The sequence below is a fragment of the Bubalus kerabau genome, chromosome 3, assembly GCF_029407905.1.
Source record: "Bubalus kerabau isolate K-KA32 ecotype Philippines breed swamp buffalo chromosome 3, PCC_UOA_SB_1v2, whole genome shotgun sequence".
Taxonomy (NCBI): domain Eukaryota; kingdom Metazoa; phylum Chordata; class Mammalia; order Artiodactyla; family Bovidae; genus Bubalus; species Bubalus kerabau.
In genome coordinates this window covers 143,111,030-143,131,415 of record NC_073626.1, presented here as the reverse complement: position 1 = coordinate 143,131,415, position 20,386 = coordinate 143,111,030, and the positions used below count along the sequence as shown (strand labels likewise).

Here is a 20,386-nt window from a genome sequence, read left to right as displayed (position 1 = left end):
TTTCCACATTTTTCTCTTTCCCTTCATATGTGCTTTTTTTTGAGATGCAATTCACATACCATAAAATTCACTCTTCACTGCCCCATCCCCCATGTCCCCTTAGGGCCTGGCAACTATTTCTTGTCTCTATGAATTTGCCTGTTCTGGACATTTCATATAGGTGGAATCATACAATATGTGGCCTTTCGTGTCTGGCTACTTTCGCTTAGACAATGTTTTCAAGGTTCATCCATATTGTAGCATGTATCAGAATTTCATTCTTTTGTATGGCTCAGTAACATTCCCTGTGTGGCTATTTTGTTTATCACATTTTGTTATCAGTTAATAGAGTTAGATTGTTTCCACGTTGATTATTATGAATAATGCTCTGAATATTTGTGCACAAGATTTTTTCTGAACATATGTTTTCAATGCTCCTGGGTATATATATAAGAGTGGTCATATGACAACTACATGTTTAACTTTTTGAGGAAATGCCAAACTATTTTCCAGAGGATCTCTACATTTTCATTCTTCCTGCCAATGGGTAAGAGTTCCAGTTGCTTCACATCCTTGCCAACACGTACTATTATCTATCATGTTGGTTATAGCCATCCTAGTGGGTGTAAAATGATACCTCATTGTGATTTTTACTTCCTTTTTCTTCATGACTGATGAGTTTGAGCATCTTTTCATGTGCTTATTGGCCATTTAGATATCTTTAGAGAAATGTCTATTTAATTCCTTTGCTCGTTTAAAATTTGAGTTATTTATCTTTTTATTGTTGTGTTGCAAGTGTTTTAAAATATATTCTGATATTCCACACACTAGATCTTTATCAGACATATTATTTGCAAATATTTCCCCATATTCTGTGGTTCGTCTTTTCGGTTTCTCAAAGTGTCTTCCGAAGCACCAAAGCTTTTAGTTTTGATGAAGTTCAATTTATCTGTTTTTATTTTTGGTTCCGTATAGTACCTGCTATCCATTCTGACAACAGATGGGGAAAGCAAATGGGGACAAGAAAATGACAACTTTACATTTCACACTAATAAAATCATTTAGAAAATTGCCTTTTACTAGACAGTATAATTTCTGTGGGTGGATGCAAGGCAACTATGAATCACATACAAATCATCATCTTCCATTCTATTTAGCTGGATGGGTCTAAGTAAGGGACAGAATAATAAAGAATATCATTGTAGAGGAAATCAGTTAGCATTTATGCCGTTTAAAATATGGTTTCTAAATTGCTTAAGCATATCTATCAGATTCTAACTAGAACATTTAAAATCAGCATCCTATAAAAGCAATACTCTGTGAAATGATATCTGAACTGTGAAAATTTGTCTTTCAGACCTATCACCCTAGAGCACTGAGACTGGATAGACTGCTTTGTTGGAAGAATCACCGCATCTTCACCAGAGGTTTGTATTTGATTCATATGGGTACACTCCAAGGAACATACGATCCAGGTTCATCTCTTGGAATCTGGAATAAAAAGACAAATTTGGATGTTGGCAACTTGGAAGATGTTTATGACATGTGAAAAAGAGCAGATTATAAAACAGGATAAAAACCACCCAGAGGGTGACCAGGACAATGAGAGAGCCAACCATGACAGCATGAGAAACATGGAGGAGTCAAGGAGAGGACCAAGGGTCAGACTGGGCAGGGCAGCCAGGAGAGTCATCTCAGGCTTGAAGCGGAAAAGAGGACAGGAGGAGTCAGCGTCTGTGCTTCTCCACAGTGAAGAGGTGATTCCCGGGGCTTTGGAAGAGCTTTAAGGGGTACCGTGAAGAGCCACCACGAGAGGTTGTATAGAACAGGGCTCTCCCCTCAATTTAAGGAATAACGTGTTTATAGTCAGAGGGGTCACTCTGAATGGCATGACCTTCTCCCACAGTTAAAAATCCCATCACTGAAAATGCCCACGGAGAGTGGAGATGTTTGCTTGACCCAGGTGTTGCAGGAGGCATTCTTGCTACTGGTGGGAGGGAAAGGATCCCTCCCTCTCTGGGGTTCTCATCAGGAACTGCACAGACTCCCATGGCTTGGGTAGAGGAAGTTACGAATGTTGGGGTGGCCCATATTCTTGGCCTGGGTTTCTTGGGATCAGAGCATAGTTCCTGAACTTCTGACTAATGTGTCCTGGGAAGGGAACAAAACTAAGGAGGAGCATACAATTGCTGAATGAAGACTGAACTTTTCTTTTTAAATGGTGTAGAGATGACCCCACTGCAGGCAGGCTGCTGTCTCACTCAATTGTCTTCAGATTCCTGTCAACTTTTCTTCCATGGAAAACCACCATGGTGGGCTAACGAAACTTAGTTACAAGGACAGGGGAAACAAATCAGACTTGTTGGAGCAGAACGTACCATTTTTGTGAACTTGTCTTCACAGGCCATTCTAATCTTCTCTGGAGTCAGTGGACTGTTGAGCCTCAGTGGTCCAGGCAGGCCTCTCTCCTGTCGTGCTGCCCTTATTGCATCGTGGATGGCGAAAAACACTGAGCACCCCAGGAATATCCCAGACTCTCCCAGACCCTGGTAGGGAAACAAGTCAACTAGATTATGACTCTCTCTCTTTCTCTGTATGTGTGTATATATATATATGAATGGATGTATCTCATGTATGTGCCCATCTATGAGTACACATGTGCATGTATGCATACATTAAATATTATATATGCAACTTTTTCCTTTAAAAAACTAATCCATTCTCTTAGCTCAGTATTTCTATTCTGAGGATTCCAGTGGAAGGAAATGACCCCAAAGGGAGAGAGCAGATAGAGGCATGATGCTGATTACTGGCACGAAGATGAAAAATCAGATGCAACCTGATGATAATAGTAGCTTGTGTCCACAATTTGAAGTATTTTTAAAGAAATTTATAATGTTTAATTACTTTAAAGTTAAAATGTTTAATCGGGCTTTTCCCCCTATACTCCCAGAAAAAAAAAAAGAAACAATCAACCAAGAGATTAATGTAGCCCCTCCCTCCCGGCACAGATATCACATAAACACTCATTTATTCATGGAGCACAGCTTACCTTAGACGAATATAGGGTATTCGAGTTTTCAGAGGGAGGCAAAAAAGAAATGTGCAGCTCCATGGGGATGTCACAGATGGCAGGGATTTTATACTGGTTCGGGCCCCGGGTGTACAGGACACCCTGAGGAGAATAATTCAGTTCCTCTATTGTATAAAGTCCCATGCCTTGAATAAATGCACCTTCAATCTGAGGCAAAAAAGAAAAATTCCATACATGAGAAAATACAGCCAATAGCAGCATCTCAACTTCATGCTGTTTGCCTGAATTTTAAAAATGTAGTTTAAGAGGGTTCTTTGCATATTTTGGAGCCTGTCTCTGAAAGTTTCCTTACAAGTTCACTTTAGAGCATGTCTGAACATCTCTCTGAGTGCTAAGTTCAGTCAAAGAATGTGAGTTTGAATCTCAGCCTGGCATTAAAGCTGCAGCTCCAGAAGAGCCCTCAGAGAACCCGTAGCCCAAACATCTTGATTTTTTTCTGCCTATGAGGCAGGTGAAACCCTCTCTGACAGTTTGCCCATAGACCTCAGCACCCCAGGAGAGATTCTCAAAGCTCTGGAACCCTGGCGGCTCACCCCCTACCCCTCGCTCATCAGCTGGCTGGCCTCACGTCTCTGGACTGTCTCCTCCATCGTAACATGAAGGGTTTGAACTGTGTGCTCCCTGAGCTTCCTTTACAGCTTTAAAAGGCTCCAGTTCTTAGATGTCAGCACATGCATGAAATTACCATTCCATGTAGGTTTCTGATTTCTGGGTCTTCTCTTCCCTTCCTTCCTTCCTGCAGCCACATTTTCTCCATCCTCACTTCTGTCTACTAACAGAGATGTTCTTCTCTACCACAACGTTAGAACAGTCTTCCTAACACTCCAGACTGCTCCCCGGGCCAAGTCCCTTCCACCTGCTAAGTGAAATGCCTGTCTCGGGAGGTTTCTACCAACACAATCCTCTTTCACTCCCTGCCTCCAGCCTCGCATCCAGTCCCTGTGACACAGGAGACTGCTGCCATCAGCTTATCCTCACTGCCAGCCCTGAACAGAAGGTGTGCAGAATCTCAGCTCTTTCTTTAGGTTAATTCCCTCCATTTTCCTCCTACCCAGAACACCTCTTCCTGCTCATTCTTTGCCTGCTTTGACTCCTCCAATCCATAAGTTCTTCCCACTTTCCTGTCAAGGTCCTAACCAGAGGGTCCCTCAGACTACATTCTCTATTGGAAATAGGAAGCTGAACAGCACCCTGGTGCCAAGGCAGGTAGATAAAGTGAGAGAAGCTTCCAGAGAGCATGTGACTCTCTAAAGAGGCAGCCAATAGACTTTTCCTCATGGAAAGATAGCTCCCTGATGGCAAATTTTCTGTGTATCCAAGAGATGCTAGACATGTGAAAATTCATGTAAAACAGCTTGTAATTTTTCAATCTTGTTAATTATTTAAAATTTAAATTATAAAATATCTGTGGGCAAAATAGGCTACCCATCAGCAGCTGTGCTGTAACTCTCTGATGTTTGCTATCTCAACCCTGAAGCCAGAGCCCATCACCTTCCCCGGACTCAGCACTAAGTCCTGGATCCTACTTCTAGCCCACAGGCGTGGGGTTCATGCTGCTGCCTCTAGGCTCAGTCCTGCTCTTTCAAGGTCCCCAGTCATAAAGTGCACAGTTTTTCAAAAACTACCTACAACACCTTTGTTCCCTTCCTTTTTTTAAACAATAAGAGGTTTGAGTGCTATGGCTGTCCTGAACAGAAAGATTCTGACTAAACGGAGAGAAGAAGAAAATGATGGGCGGGCTTTCCTAGTGGCTCAGTTGATAAAGAATCCATGTGCAATGCAGGAGACCACCTGTAGTCCAGGAGACCCGGGTTTGCTCCCTGGGTCAGAAAGATCCCCTGGAGAGGGAAATGCACCCCACTCCACTATTCTTGCCTGGGAAATCCCATGGACAGAGGAGCCTGGTGGACTACAGTCCATGGGGTTGCAAAGAGCAGACATTACTGAGTGATTCACACACACACACACCAAACACAAGAAGATGATGAATCGGGGACTTCTAGGTTGGGCCAGTAGCTGAGACTCCACCCTCCCAATGCAGGGGACCCAGGTTTGTTCCCTGGCCAGGGAACTAGACCCTGCATGCTGCAACTAAAGATCCCACATGCTACAACTAAGGCCTGGAACAGCCAAATAAGAAATATTAAAAAATAAACACACACAAAAATATTGAAAACAAATAAATATATATTTTTTAAAAAGAAGATGAGTAAGCCAGTGGAATGTTTTCCTGGCAGACCCCCCAGCAGTGTTGACTTTTACAAACAAGGAGAGAGGAACATTAGTTCCACATACCTGGCCTGCATCAAGGGCTGGATTTATACTGTAGCCAATATCCATGACAATGTCTGTTCTGATGTTCTAGTAATTAAAAACAAGTCAAAATGTTTAGTTTCATGAATACAACTTGGGAAGACAAAGTTGAGACACATTATATTTCAGGAAAAAGAAGCAACAAAGTTTATTATGTATAACTTCAAAGTTATATAAAGACTCATGCAGCTTAAGTAGTTTTTTTTTTTTTTTTTTTTTCCTTGCAAACAACAGGAGAGGAAAATATTTACTTGGCTTTGATTCCAGCTGAGGGATGTAATGTATTCGGTTGAATCCACTACAACAAATAGAACACACGCCACAGAAAACAGGAAATGTTTATGGCCCTCCTGATCCTTGTTGCAAAACTTCCTGGCCACCACCACACTCTGCCCTCAAGAGTCCAGCTGGCCGGGTGATAGTTTCTGAATCAAGAACTCAGGGTTCATCAGCAAAAATTGCCATTTTAGATTATGAATTTTTAGAGCAGAGGAGAGACTAAATCTAACATTACAGCTTGGTAACCAAAAGTTCTCTGATAACCTACAGAGGAGGAAGAGGATAGCAGGCCCAGCCAGGCTGGCGGGGACACCTGTGCCCATTTAGGAGGCCAGGGACAGAAAGAAGAGAGGCTGCCAGTTGCTTTCTAACCATTGCACCAAGGTGATTGCTGAGCTCCTATTTCCTTTGGTAATATAGAGAAACTATCCTTCGCCAATTACGTGGTGCCTCTCTAGTGCTCAGACAGATGGAATATGTGGAAAATAAATGGATCTAGAGTTCAGCTCAAAGACCTTCCCAAATTGGTACTGACCTTATGAGCACCTGTCAGGCAGTCTACCTCAACCTCGGAACAGGCTGCTCCATAAACAAAGTATTCGAAAGGGTGGCCTTCGCCTGTCTCCCAGTTCATGTTCGCCTCATAACCCCTGGAGGAAACAGAATTTTTGAGGAGTGTTGTTAAACGATCAAGCCCCTTCATTGCAGACCACAATAAGTAAACAGACCCATAAGGAGCTGTGCCCAATTTGCACGCCCAGCAAAAACGAGAGGAGCACACTTGTGATTCAAAGATGTGCAGCACATAATATAAGGAGTAAAGCTGTGGAATGAATAAATATTTCTTTCTTTCTTATTAAACTTGTTTTGTCTGATAAAAACAGGAAACCACTCCCTGCCACTAACGCCCTAGGTTTGGAGGTTAACTGCTGATCGTTTGGATATTCATTCTATTGTTTTTGGTTTATATGGGGTCATGTAATCCTGTTGTAATCAGGCTTGGGGAATTCCAACTGGATTTAGCACCAAATACTACATCAAAGGTGCACCCTTGTCGGTTTCTCTTTCTGGCCCCAGGATTCAGCTTTCTGTAGGTGGGGTCAGGCCCCCTGGCTCTCATTCTTTGCCAGCACTCTGCATCAGGCTCCAAGGACTGCTCTGTTCCCAAATCTTCTTAAGGACACCAAATGAATATCATGGTAGAAGAGAAGCATAGGCCAGCAGCTGACCAATACTTTCTATCCTTCTTTCCTCCTCTCCTCTTAGCCTGGAGGGGCTTACCCGGCCAGTGCCCTCAGACTCCCACAAGAACTGGCAAAGAGAGACAATCAGGTGCGACTCTCTATATCTCTCTGCCTCCTGATGGCTTTCACTCTCCATTAAGTAATTTGATAGATTGCTTTCAAAGTTTCTGAGCTCTAGTTGTTCCGCATCTTGACAACAAACACATAGATGCTGTTAAATTTCTTATTTTTTTGTCAATCTAGACAACGGTATTTATCTTACTATAGATTGCATTTGCATCTCTTTTCCTTCATTTCTTAAGGGACAAAGTGAGTTTTCAACACAATGTCAACCACTCCTTCCTTGGTAACCCCCAGGGAACTCTTCATACTTCCCACTATGAAGAAAAGAAATGCAAAAAAGTAAAATGGCTGTCTGAGGAGGCATAAGGCCTATTTGTAAGAAAGAGCTGTGAAAAGAAGAGAGGCGAAAGGCAAAAAAGAAAAGGAAAGATATACCCTTTTGAATGCAGAGTTCCAAAGAATAGCAAGGAGAGATAAGAAAGCCTTCCTCAGTGTTCAGTGCAAAGAATTATAGGAAAACAACAGAATGGGAAAGACTAGAGATCTCTTCAAGAAAATCAGAGATACCAAGGGAACATTTCGTGCAAAGATGGGCTCAATAAAGGACAGAAATGGTATGGACCTAACAGAAGCAGAAGATATTAAGAAGAGGGGGCAAGAATACACAGAAGAACTGTACAAAAAAGATCTTCACGACCCAGATAATCATGAAGGTGTAATCACTCGCACTCACCTAGAGCTGGACATCTTGGAATGTGAAGTCAGATGGGCCTTAGGAAGCATCACTATGAACAACGCTAGTGGAAGTGATGAAATTCCAGTTGAGCTATTTCAAATCCTAAAAGATGATGCTGTGAAAGTGCTGCACTCCATATGTCAGCAAATTTGGAAAACTCAGCAGTGGCCACAGGACTGGAAAAGGTCAATTTTCATTCCAATCCCAAAGAAAGGCAATGCCAAAGAACGCTCAAACTACCACACAATTGCACTCATCTCACACGCTAGATAAGTAATGCTCAAAATTCTCCAAGCTAGGGTTCAGCAATACATGAACTATGAACTTCCAGATATTCAAGCTGGTTTTAGAAAAGGCAGAGGAACCAGAGATCAAATTGCCAACATCTGCTGAATCATTGAAAAAGCAGGAAAGTTCCAAAAAACATCTATTTCTGCTTTATTGACTATGCCAAAGCCTTTGGCTGTGTGGATTACAATAAACTGTGGAAAATTCTTCAAGAGATGGGAATTCCTGACCACCTGACCTGCCTCTTGAGAAACCTATATGCAGGTAAGGAAGCAACAGTTAGAACTGGACATGGAACAACAGACTGGTTCCAAGTAGGAAAAGGAGTACATCAAGGCTGTATATCGTCACCCTGCTTATTTAACTTCTATGCAGAGTACATCATGAGAAACGCTGGGCTGGAAGAAACACAAGCTGGAATCAAGATTGCTGGGAGAAGTATCAATAACCTCAGATATGCAGATGACACCACCCTTATGGCAGAAAGTGAAGAAGAACTATAAAGCCTCTTGATGAAAGTGAATGAGGAGAGTAAAAAAGTTGGCTTTCCCAACATTCAGAAAACTAAGATCATGGCATCTGGTCCCATCACTTCATGGCAAATAGATGGGGAAACAGTGGCTGACTTTATTTCCCTGGGCTCCAAAATCACTGTGGATGGTGACTGCAGCCATGAAATTAAAAGATGCTTGCTCCTTGAAGGAAAGTTATGACCAACCTAGACAACATCTTAAAAAGCAGAGACATCACTTTGCCAACAAAGGTCCATCTAGTCAAGGCTATGGTTTTTCCAGTGGTCATGTATGGATGTAAGAGTTGGACCATAAAGAAAGCTAAGCACCAAAGAATTGATGCTTCTGAACTGTGGTGTTGGAGAAGACTCTTGAGAGTCCCTTGGACTTCAAGGAGATCTAGCCAGTCCATCCTAAAGGAGATCAGTCCTGGGTGTTCATTGGAGGGACTGATGTTGAAGCTGAAACTCCAAAACTTTGGCCACCTGATGCGGAGAGCTGACTCATTCGAAAAGACCCTGGGAGAGATTGAGGGCAGGAGCAGAAGGGGACGACAGAGGATGAGATGGTTGGATGGCATCACTGACACAATGGACATGGGTTTGGGTGGACTCTGGGAGTTAGTGATGGACAGGGAGGCCTGGCATGGTGCGGTTCACGGGGTTGCAAAGAGTCGGACACGACTGAACGACTGAACTGAACTGAATGATTTGAATAATCGATTCAACTGTATTTTATTTGTATGTCTATTTTCCCCCAGGCTTTCTGACATCTGGATTAAGTAGCAGCTAAAAGTTCTTTATGACAGTGGGTTAACAGAAAGTACAAAATCATTTTTTGCCGGAAGTACAAACAGAAATGAAACTCTACTTTCAAATACTACTGCTGTTTTCCATAGCATATGATCAAAAGGACTATTTACCTGAAGTATCCAGTAGCTGAGAGACTAATGCTTTCATTAAAGGCAGCCTGTGCCTGGGAAAAAAAAAGAGTACAATGTGATGCAATAAAGAGTAAAGTAAGAGTCTTACTTGTTTAAAGTAAGAGTCACTCAAGACTCACATTTTAATTTTACTTTGTGTTAAATAAAGCGATCAGGAGTAAAAACACAGAAGGACCAACATTAATTTATTCCTTTCAGCATTTTCCACCTTCTGTGGGTAATTTGTGGTTCAGTGCTTACAGGAATGGCATTTGTTCAATGCATATCACCATAATAAATGACTCGCACAGTATTTTACACTTATAGACTGGACGACTGCTGCCCACACATGTTCTGGTTGTGAAGGATTTCATCCAGTCACCTGGAAAGACTTAGCTTATTAACACGGAATATTTCAGGAAACCAAAGGTGGTCAGATGTTTAATTTTAATATCAAGTATCCATTTGGGCTTCTCTGGTGGCTCAGCTGGTAAAGAATCTGCCTGCAATGCAGGAGACCTGGGTTCAACCCCTCGGTTGGGACGATCCCCTGGAGAAGGAACACTTACGCCCTCCAGTATTCTGGCCTGCAGAATTCCATGGATGGTATAGTCAATGGGGTCTCAAAGAGTCAGAAGCAATGGAGTGACTGTCACTTTCACTGTCCGTAGTAGGCTTAGAGATGGGTACAATCTTGCTAAATTGTACCATTTACACTAAAAGTTCTCCTGACTCTGCAGTGTACACAGCTGACTAAGATAAAAAATGATGCAATTTAGGTCTGAGAAAGAAAAAGGTGAGAAGTGTAACCATCACAGAAGAAAATGGGATGGAGGGCAGCATTCCATTATGGTGGAAGAGCGACTTGCTTGCACTCCATCTTTCTCCAGTCAGACTCTCTCAGGCAGCACTGGGCAGAGGGCAGAAATAAAGATGCCCAGAAAGGATTGAGAGCGCTCATTAATATGAATTACAGAATGAGTCCTAACTCGATGGAATAGCAGGACCATTTCTAAGTAGGATTTCCCAATGTTATTTCCTCCAGACCAGTGCTTTAATGTGACTTAACATCCTAGAACTGTAGGTATGACAAATACACCCAGTCTTCAGTGGGTATCCATTCCACACCATCTGGTACTTTAAAACCCATGATTCTGAATAGTTTCCTAGTTGATCTTAGGATGTGTCTTCCTGTCCAACTAGATTGTAAGTAGATCAAAGGGAGCAGTTGAATATATACCCAAATGGCTTGGCTTTCTCTTTCTAAATGAGTGCTTATGTGACTTTTACTTTTACAGAGTGACCGTGGTATTATCTTCCAATTTTAGGAACAATAGAACCCCCCCCAAAGAAAACGGCGGAGAAGGTGATGGCACCCCACTCCAGTACTCTTGCCTGGAAAATTCCATGGACGGAGGAGCCTGGTAGGCTGCAGTCCATGGGGTCACAAAGAGTCGGACACGACTGAGCGACTTGACTTTCACTTTTCACTTTCATGCATTGGAGAAGGAAATGGCAACCCACTCCAGTGTTCTTGCCTGGAGAATCCCAGGGATGGGGGAGCCTGGTGGGCTGCCGGCTATGGGGTCGCACAGAGTCAGACACAACTGAAGCGACTTAGCAGCAGAAGCAGCAAAAGAGAACAGATAGATTGATAGCTATTATCAAGAAAATACCTAGATTCCTTAGGAAGAAATATTAATTCTCGCTTAAAACAAAAGGAACTTTCTGTTCTCTAACAGAGAATTGTCTCAGAAGCAGGAGTTCTGCCATCATCCTATGATAAGATTTCCACATGCTGTGAGCCAAAAGCCAAAGGCCTCGATCATAATATAAGTGTAATACCTTTTAATGTGCCCTTTCCACTGATATTTGACTCACATATTTCTCTCTCACTCTCTCTACTTTTTTTTCTAACATTACACACAGAAACAATAATTCTTACCCAATCCTTCCAAGTGCCTCTGGGATTCTTGCTGATGATGGGTTCAAGGCGTTTCAGAAGAGTCTGACAAGCATCCTAGAGATATTTTTCAGTTAAAATTATGATCATAAACACCAACTTCAAAACCACATGATAAGTGACCTTACATAGGCTTATTTAAGAGGCCCATGGAACATGGAGAAGGAAGAGACCAACCTGTAAGAGGTGATGAGAAAAGTCTCATGGGGGTAGGGGTGAAGCACGAGCTAGTCTTAAAGACAGACCACCTAGGATGGGAGCCTTGTACAGCCCTGTTGAGAGCTCAGAACTTAATAGAAAAACTGTTGGCAAACTACTGGCCACCATTTGTAAGCACAGCGTGGACAGATTTATTTTGTGGGGAAGCTTTCTCTGGCTGCGGGAAGAGAGAGTGAAAGGCAATGAAACTGAGGTAGACAGGCAGAGCCTTGCTATGGCCCTGGCAAGAGGCATGAGTTTGAACCAAAGCAGCCATGATACTGTTACCTGGAACCAGAAAGGGAGATTTCTAAGCAGAATGGATTAGGACGTGGGGATCAGTGAGTTGTCAGGAGTGAGGGGGAAAGGGGATGGCATCTTCCACTCGGGAGAGTGGCCAGTGCTGAACACTGATTGAGCCCCCAACCTGGGGGAAGGCTGTTTTCCCCAAGAGCGGGTGGGAAGGAGACAAGAACTGGATGGATTCTCAACATCTCCTGAGCTCCAGCCTTGACGGAGTTCATGATCTAGGCCCCACTGAATGATTTTTACCTTTAGTGCCAACCCGTTGAAATCAGCCACTAGGGAAGCTCCAGAGGGATTTGTATTAGGGATGGTTTCTGTGCTTGTTCCCCGGAGGTGGATACTGGACAGTGGCATCCTTAACTCACGACTCACCACCTGGATTTTGGAAGAGATCTTTCACTTTTCTTTGGTTAGGCATAGACCTGTGCATATACCCCATGGTAGCATGTATGTGGAGCCCTCCACACCCAGCAGAGACCAGTGACAGGACTATGAGTCCCTCCAGCCACAAGAAGTCCCTCTTGTCTAAAACCCTGCAGCTGGTCTGGCCCCTGCAGCCCTGAACACACTTTATTCTTCGTTGACTTTCTTTAGCACAAAAGCACCCTAGAGAGGAGGTGAGCCCTCCAAAGTTAAGGCAGGAGGAAATGCTTTATAACTCCATCATCATGAAATCAACACCTTTGAGGCCTCTCTTACACCTCTGCACGCTGCGCAGTTCTAGCAAAGCTGACTTCATCAGAGAGGAGATGCTTTATCCAGATTTCTGGAGATGCTCCAGAAAGAGAAAGGACAACGGCCTTGTTAAAGCAACAGTGCCCCCTCGAGATCCCAGAAGTAAATGGTGCCAGTGCCATTGGCCAACATAAGGACTTTGCTGGCTGTTCCATTCTTCCTTTGTGCTCAGTGATGGAGCGAAAATCATACTACTAGTCTCAGCTGCTCCCAGATTCTCTTTCCCACTAGCAGTATGGCTTAGTAGAGTTGGCAACGGCATAAGTATACAGAGGCCTCCCCGCCACTGGCTCTCAGAAGGCTGTCTGCACAAAGTGTATAGGCTTAGGACAGACAGGTTTCTGGTGGCTCAATACGGAAAACACTTAAGTCTCACCTCAGAGAGGGAAAAAGCAATGACCAGAAAATTCTCAAGCAAGTGATAACATGAAAGAAAATATATAATCAGCACCCCTATAATCAGAAAAGTGCAAATTAGCAATAATGAGGTAATTTCATCTATCACATTACCTAGGATTTTTTTTTTTTTAACAGTCCATAACATAGAATGTTGGCTAGTGGTGTAATATGATGGATACTTACTGGAAAACGATTTGGTAATAAGTGCCAAATGATTTAAGGCTTATTCTGTGACCCAGTAATTCCACTCCTGAGAACTTATTTTAAAAAAACCGCCATTGATTTGATCACAGGCTTATGGACAGAAGTGTCCACTAGAGTGTTTAACAGTTGGGGATGGTTAAGGGAATTATACATACATCCACATGCAACAAATAAATTCTTAATGACAGGAAGAAATGCTCGTTCTGTATCAAGATAGGTGGAAAAAACCAAGATACAAAATTATGCAAACAGAGTGCTTGTGGTTTTTTGACAAAGAAACGTCAAAGTCATTGAAAAAGAAAAAAAGTCTTGAAAAACCACAAAACAGTGATTACTGCTAAGTGGTAAAAGTGTGCAGGGTTTAAAAAAAAAGTTTGCTTTTCAAATGTTTTATAATCTGTAATATTATAAGGATTATCAAAATAGAAACAGCTAAAACTTATTCTAAAATAATTGAGCCAAAAGAAAAGTGATAGTTTGGTTAGAATTATCAACTGTGCTTTATATCACCAGTTGTTCAGAGTCCTACTATAAAAATGGCGAAAAATAATGCAATGCATCAGAATTTACACATCTTTTTATTTCTCAGCAAAGTCTCAAAAAGAAAAGAAAAGAAAAGAAACCCCAGCACATTTGTTAATACATTCAAAGGAAAGCAGCAAATGATCTACAACCTTCTTTAGCAATAAGACAACCACTGCCTATTCTGCCACATTCTTTTAGGAGGGTCAGTTACAGAACTGGCTTGCTTACCCAGTTTCTGTGAAGAGCTTAGTCGTTGAAGCAGTCAAAGTTAAAGACTCCTATCCTTTTTATTTTGGAACAGAAAATGTACAACCCTCGTTTCTCCCTTATACACATATCCACAAGCACACATCTAGCTTCATCCAATGACTTGCTTTCTTACCTGAATCATTTTAGTGTGGACCCCCTGCCCCATTTCAATTCCACTATGAGTCACCAGCACAGACCCATCCAGATAAATGTGAACCAGGGCAGCAGCCTAAGCAAAAAAAAAAAAAGAAAACAATTGCCAAGATCTTTTTGATTGATATTATCATATATCTTATCAAACAGAAGATATTTCCCCTGGGAAGTAACCCCTCCTTTCCATCTCTGCCGCAATACACACAGGCACCTCCCCCATCGCGCTGAGCAGAGCCAGGGCAAGCCTTGCAGGGCAGGGCCAGCCCGTCACTGGATGGCTGCGACTCGGGCAGGTTTATGCTGCTTACGATACTATTTCCTCTGGAGGGCAATTGAGGCCCTGGTACCTTCAAAGATCCCTCTGAGCCAAGGTGGAACAATAATCTAAGTTTGGGGGTTTTGAGGGAGAGGCCATCTGTTTTAAACGCAAAATCATGTATAGATTGTTTGGGGGAGAAGGGAAAGACTTGTTTACGTGAACACATATCCCTACAGTTGTAGGTGTGTAATAGAGAAGCAAAAATAAAAATCCAAATAAGATGAGGCAGATAGATATTACTTTTTTTGCTACAAAATGTGCTGAGCCTGCCTGCAATCATCTTGGCTCAGAATTACAGGGCTTTAGAGTTGGAAAAGAACTTGGAAGCTGCCCACAGGGAGACAGAAGGAAACCAACAGCTTACCACAGAATCAGAACACCCAGGCTCTAAGCTAAACATATTTTACAATCAATAGGAATGTGCCTTCTTGCCAAGTCTGCTTGTGCTACACTAGGGGCTATGGAGATGGCTTGGGAGACTGAGAAATCCCAAGAGACTGCAAAAAAATGTGAAAGGCTTCTTTTCTCTGAGTCTCCAGTGTAACAGCAATACTAACAGCCGCCGGTCCTAGAGAAAATGCTTCTTGTGGTTCCATTGTGGTTCAGGAGGCCTACAAGGCACGCCTTTGCAGCTGCTTCCAGGGTCAGCTGGGGAGGCGGGGGACGGCGGGGGGTGGGGGGCTGGAGGTGTCACTAAAAGCTACCAGCTAGATTTCTTAATATCTAAGCTTCTAAGCAGAGTGGTATAACGATCTGGGATTTGTAAAGGCAAGTCTTCAGAAAATTCTGGTAACAAGCTAATTTCCATTTAATGAAGCTAAAATTTTAGTAAACCTTGCATTACTCATGGGTGTGTGCTAATTCGCTTCAGTCATGTCCAACTCTTTGCGACCCCATGGACTGTAGCCCACCAGGCTCCTCTGTTCATGGGGATTCTCCAGGCAAGAATACTGGAGTGGGTTGCCATGCCCTCTTCCAGGGAATCTTCCTGACCCAGGGATTGAACCCGCATCTCTTATGTCTCCTGCATTGGCAGGTGGGTCCTCTACCACTCTAAACAACCCTGGTCAAAAGTGAAAGTTGACAAATTGCATGTCAATCACCAGATATGCCCAAGGAAAGGACTGTATTCCTAGATGGATTCTTTGCCCACCAGAAGGACTTTTATAGCCAACTGTGGGCCATGGGCCACCTGGAGAACTGCCTCTTTGTTGGCATCTGAAGGTTCACACTACTCCAGTGAACAACGCTCAGAAGCCACCATCATTCCAAGTCAGGCACTTTGACGGTGAACGTGTGCTCTGTCCACCTGGTCAGCCCCCGAGGGATGTACACAGGAAATGGGGACACAGGAGCACTTTCTCTGAGGACAAAGGCACATACACTCACTGCCCAAGGGAGAAACTTAGAACCTTAGGAAAGGCATCGTTGTCATAATAATCATGGGGAGACCCAACAGAGCAGGTTTTACTGTCTGTTGACGGGTCAGTCCTGGAAACACTGTCTTGGGCTCCTGGCCATTTTTTCTCAAAACAATAAAGATAAGGAATGATATCCTCTATAGAGTGGCCAGCGCAGGCTTCCCTGGGGGGTTGAGCACTAGACAGGGTTCCAGCTGCAGTGGCTGCTCCTGGACTCCACTCGGGGACACTTCTCTGTACTCGGACGGAATGTAAAAACCCCTGGAAGGAAAGCCCCGTGTCCTAAGGCACCCGTGCAGAGTAACATAGAACCTCCATTAAAGTCTGATGAATGAATTGGCAACGGTATGGCCATTCAAGCTGTTCCTCAAGCTTGTAAATTCTCTATTTGGCCTCCTTGGCTCTGCAAGCGATTCAGAAGTTGCTTGTGGGTGACATTTGTAGCTGGTACGCGGGACTGAGCAACACTTACAGAGGACTCTGCATCTCTTCCCTGTGTGACCCCGTGGGCAGGGCAGCCTTTCTAGCTGAGATGCTGAGTAATTTGCCCCAGGTGCTGCTGCAGTCTTCCTGGGCCACTTAAAATATCAAATTTGGTTCAGCTGAGCAGCACCACCAGCTGGTTCATTGTGAGTGCCACAGAGATAATTCCACCAAGCCACGTCTATGAAATCAGCACAACTGGCGTGTGGGAACAGATGGCTCTTCCATATCAGCCAGGAACCTAGTCTGTGAAATTTAAGCCATCTACCAAGGACGGCTCGTGCTGGTAAAACGTGTACTCTGGTAATCCCACAGGTTCCCAAAGTGTCTCAGCCTTTCAAATGTTTGAGTTCTGCCTCTGTGCCAGGTGGGCTTCCCTGGTGGCTCAGTGGGAAAGAATCTGCCAGGAGATGCAGGAGACCTGGGCTTGATCCCTGGCTTGGGAAGATCTCCTGGAGGAGGGAATGGCAACCCACTCCAGTATTCTTGCCTGGAGAATGCCATGGGCAGAGAAGCCTGGCGGGCTACAGTCCATGGGGTCGCAAAGAGTCAGACACGACTGAGCGAACAAAAAGTTCCCGTTTCTGTGCCAGGTGCCATATATAGGCATTGGGAATACAGAGGTCCATTAGATACTGTGTGTGCTTCAGCGCCCCCATCTAGGAAATAAATAAATGTAGGTGAGGGGTGTTGGATGCCCTCAGCTGTCGGGAGCACAGTCCTGAGGTCAAGTCCTGGTTCTACCAGGACAACATCGCTAGTTGGATGTCCTTGGGCAAGATGGTGAACCTCGTGGGCTTCAGCTCTGCCTTCTATGAAACAGAACCACACCAGCCAACAGAAAGGAGACAGCGGTTAAATCGAGTGGGAAATTGCAAATCGCTCCACCAAGGGCCGCAAATACAGAAGGGGCTCTAGTTCCCTCCTCTCTTCGGTTTTCTTCGGAACAGAGGCTTTCAGTGTACGGCTTCCGGGAAGCAGCCTGTCTGATCCCAAACTCCTCAGTTCACCTCCATGATTCAGCTGATTTAATGTTTTAAGCACATTAGCCGGTTTTCATGGAAGGATGGGAGGGGATGGGGGAGGCCAGCGGAGCTTCTCAGCAGCCTTTGAGGTCGCAACTGTGCTGCTGGCAGTTGTCTGATTTTTTCCCAACTGAGCTGAATCCCACTTCAGTTCCCATCAGAAGGTGCTATGGGAATGTGGATGGGAGAGGGTGGATGCCTGACGGTGGAGAGCTTGATGTAGCTGACAAAGCACAGCTTATGGGGCCTCTGAGACCTGAGTTCTAGCCCAGATTCCACCTTTCTCATCAGCTGTGGGACTTTGGGTAAGTTATTGAAGCTCTCGGAGCCTCAGCTTCTCATCAGTAAAGTAAAACTACAAATCTTATAGGTTGCTCTTAAGGCTGAATGAAATAAAAATCTAAAAACTTACAACATAGTAGGTGCTCAGTAATTACTGTTATTTTTTAAATCTTTTTTTTTTTTTTTTAGAAATTTCTGATAAGGGAAATGAGACAGACCTAACCTCCTATGGGGGCAGATATTAAGTAATGGCAGCCAAAATCACTGCTGATTGTGACTACAGTCACGAAATTAAAAGACACTTGCGCCTTGGAAGGAAAGCTATGACAAATGTAGGCAGTGTGTTAAAAAGCAGAGACATCACTTTGCCGACAAGGGTCCATCTATCAAAGCTATGGTTTTTCCAGTAGTCATGTACAGATGTGAGAGTTGGAAGGCTGAGTGCCAAAGAATTGGTGCTTTCGAACCGTGGTGATGGAGAAGACTGAGAGTCCCTTGGAAAACAAGGAGATCAAACCAGTCAATCCTAAAGGAAATCAACCCTGAATATTCATTGGAAGGACTGATGCTGAAGCTGAAACTCCAACATTTTGGCCACCTGATGGGAAGAGTTGACTCACTGGAAAAGACCCTGATGCTGGGAAAGATTAAGGGCAAGAGGAGAAGGTGGCGACAGAGGATGAGATGGTTGGATGGCATCACCATCATCAATGGACATGAATTTGAACAAACTCCAGGAGATAGGGAGTTTGCTCAAACAGGGAAGCCTGGTGTGCTGCAGTCCATGGGGTTGCAAAGAGTCAGTCATGACTTAGCGACTGAGCACCACCAAAAAGGGGAGGGGCACTGAGTGCCCTGCAGTTTCCTGTTTTTACTTCACTTCCCGTTTCTACCTCACAGAATCAGAGTAGCTGAAGGGGAGTCTGAGGGGTTACTGGTGTCCAACTCTTGGTGACCCTATGGACTCCAGCCCATCAGGCTCCCCTGTCCGTGGGATTCTTCAGGCAAGACTACCAGAGTGTGTTGCTGTGCCCTTCTCCAGGGGATCTTCCTGACCCAGGGGTCAAACCGGAGTCTCCTGCAGCTCCTCCACTGGCAGGTGGATTCTTTACCACTAGTGCCACCTAGGAAGTGGGTGCTCCCTATGCTTGTTTTATATTAAGTGATCTGGAGTGAGCTGATTCAGCTGTTTAAAGCCAGGGCCTAGAGTAGATGCCAGGTCTTCCAATTTCCTAGCAAGAATGCTTGTCACCATCCTGGTGCAGTAGGCAAAGCAGCTCTTGTCTCCTCTAGAGAAAAACCTATTGGACAGAGTACCACTCTGGAGAAGTTTAACAACTAGAGAGTACAACCATATCCACCTTCATGGAAAGCTTCCTCAATGCTTTTGGATTTGTCTGTTTGAAGAACTGACCTGACCAAAAGCAACTGCTCCAAGGCCAACAGGATACTTCAGGGGGATCATTACCAGCCCCTTCTTCTTCCAGTAATTCTCCGAGTTGAATTTCTCCACCGCTGCTTTCCTTAGGGTGTAGGAAGACGTGGCCATGCATTCTTTCCAACACTGGATCAGGTTCTTGGTATTGATCTCCTGTTTGTAGGGTGTTTGATCAATTTCCTTGTACATGTTTATCATTCGGACCTACAAAAGAGAAGGGAATTAAAAGGGTTGAGGAGGCACTCAGCCGACATAGTCTCTTCCACCCATTGTCCTTCTAATCAAATTCTGCTCATTCTAGAAAACCCAAACTGAGCTCAAAATTCCCTTCTTCCTCTATTCAGACCTTCTACCTAATGCGTAGGCACTTCAATGCTTTGGAAGCTGCTTTTGTGTAAATTCAAAGGAAGGACTCCTTTCTTTATGCTTCTTATATAGCTCAATACAGTCTAGATATGCTGTAGACTCTTTAATTCTAGGTGTACGTGTGAGTATCTGTTGAAAGGCAATGCTGAGTTTAATTTACAGCCTACATGATCTACATGATTTATATCTTCCAGATGCTTTGGCAAGAGAAGACCATACACTTTCAAACATGAACATATTAAAGTTTGTTTAACTAAAACTTATAATTAGGATGAAAATCCAATAAAAAAAAAAATTCTATCTCAGGACGTCTGAAGCACCGAGTAGAATTCTTTCTGAATTCCCAGATCTGAAGTGGCAACGAAGGCTGTTCGTCACCAGTTTTTGAGAACAAAAGGTCAAGTGCCTCACATTCCCCGCTGACAACATTCTCAGCAATTAGGGCTGGCCACTCTCCAAGCTGACAGGAGCCATTACAGACCTACCTTCTTCCCATCTTCCCCTCCCCAAATTCCCAGATCATTATAAAAGGAGAACTGGATGTTAGTGAGCTGTTGAGAGAAGGTGATGTTTTCAAGGATGGCTCCTCTCCCCTCTATATTCCCTGGGGATGAAGGGAGGGCATTTGCTGATCCTCCTCCGAGGGCTACCAATGTGCCAGAATATCTGGCAAAGAGGCTGTGGTGAGATGGCCAGGAAGGGAGGGTCAAGGGCCCCCCACAAGTTCAAAACAGAAAGATGGCTCCTGCCTATGGACCCAGACTCTAGTGCTGGGCCGGGGGAGGGTAGGAGGAGATGGATGCACTGGGGACCTGGGCTTTCCATGCAGCAGCGGGCAAGGAGGCAGGGGCTTCAGGGATGAGGTGAGGTGCCAGCTGAGGATCAGTTGG

At 44.0% G+C, this 20,386-nt stretch overlaps 1 protein-coding gene across 3 annotated transcripts in view; it reads right to left on the bottom strand.

Annotated features, from left to right (window-relative positions):
* Nucleotides 1–917: 917 nt before the first annotated feature.
* The window catches only part of LOC129646617 (aldehyde oxidase 1-like), a 69,949-nt gene continuing 50,480 nt past the window's right edge, over nucleotides 918–20,386 (bottom strand). For all 3 annotated transcript variants that reach the window (XM_055573055.1, XM_055573056.1, XM_055573057.1), the window contains 10 exons: nucleotides 19,107–19,334; nucleotides 14,143–14,238; nucleotides 12,144–12,272; nucleotides 11,376–11,450; nucleotides 9,431–9,483; nucleotides 6,201–6,315; nucleotides 5,369–5,434; nucleotides 3,032–3,220; nucleotides 2,358–2,525; nucleotides 918–1,470 (listed from right to left, as the gene is read on the bottom strand). In XM_055573055.1, coding sequence (XP_055429030.1) covers nucleotides 1,420–1,470; nucleotides 2,358–2,525; nucleotides 3,032–3,220; nucleotides 5,369–5,434; nucleotides 6,201–6,315; nucleotides 9,431–9,483; nucleotides 11,376–11,450; nucleotides 12,144–12,272; nucleotides 14,143–14,238; nucleotides 19,107–19,334 — 1,170 coding nt within the window. In that variant the 3' untranslated portion in view covers nucleotides 918–1,419. The remainder of the gene's footprint in view (nucleotides 1,471–2,357; nucleotides 2,526–3,031; nucleotides 3,221–5,368; nucleotides 5,435–6,200; nucleotides 6,316–9,430; nucleotides 9,484–11,375; nucleotides 11,451–12,143; nucleotides 12,273–14,142; nucleotides 14,239–19,106; nucleotides 19,335–20,386) is intronic.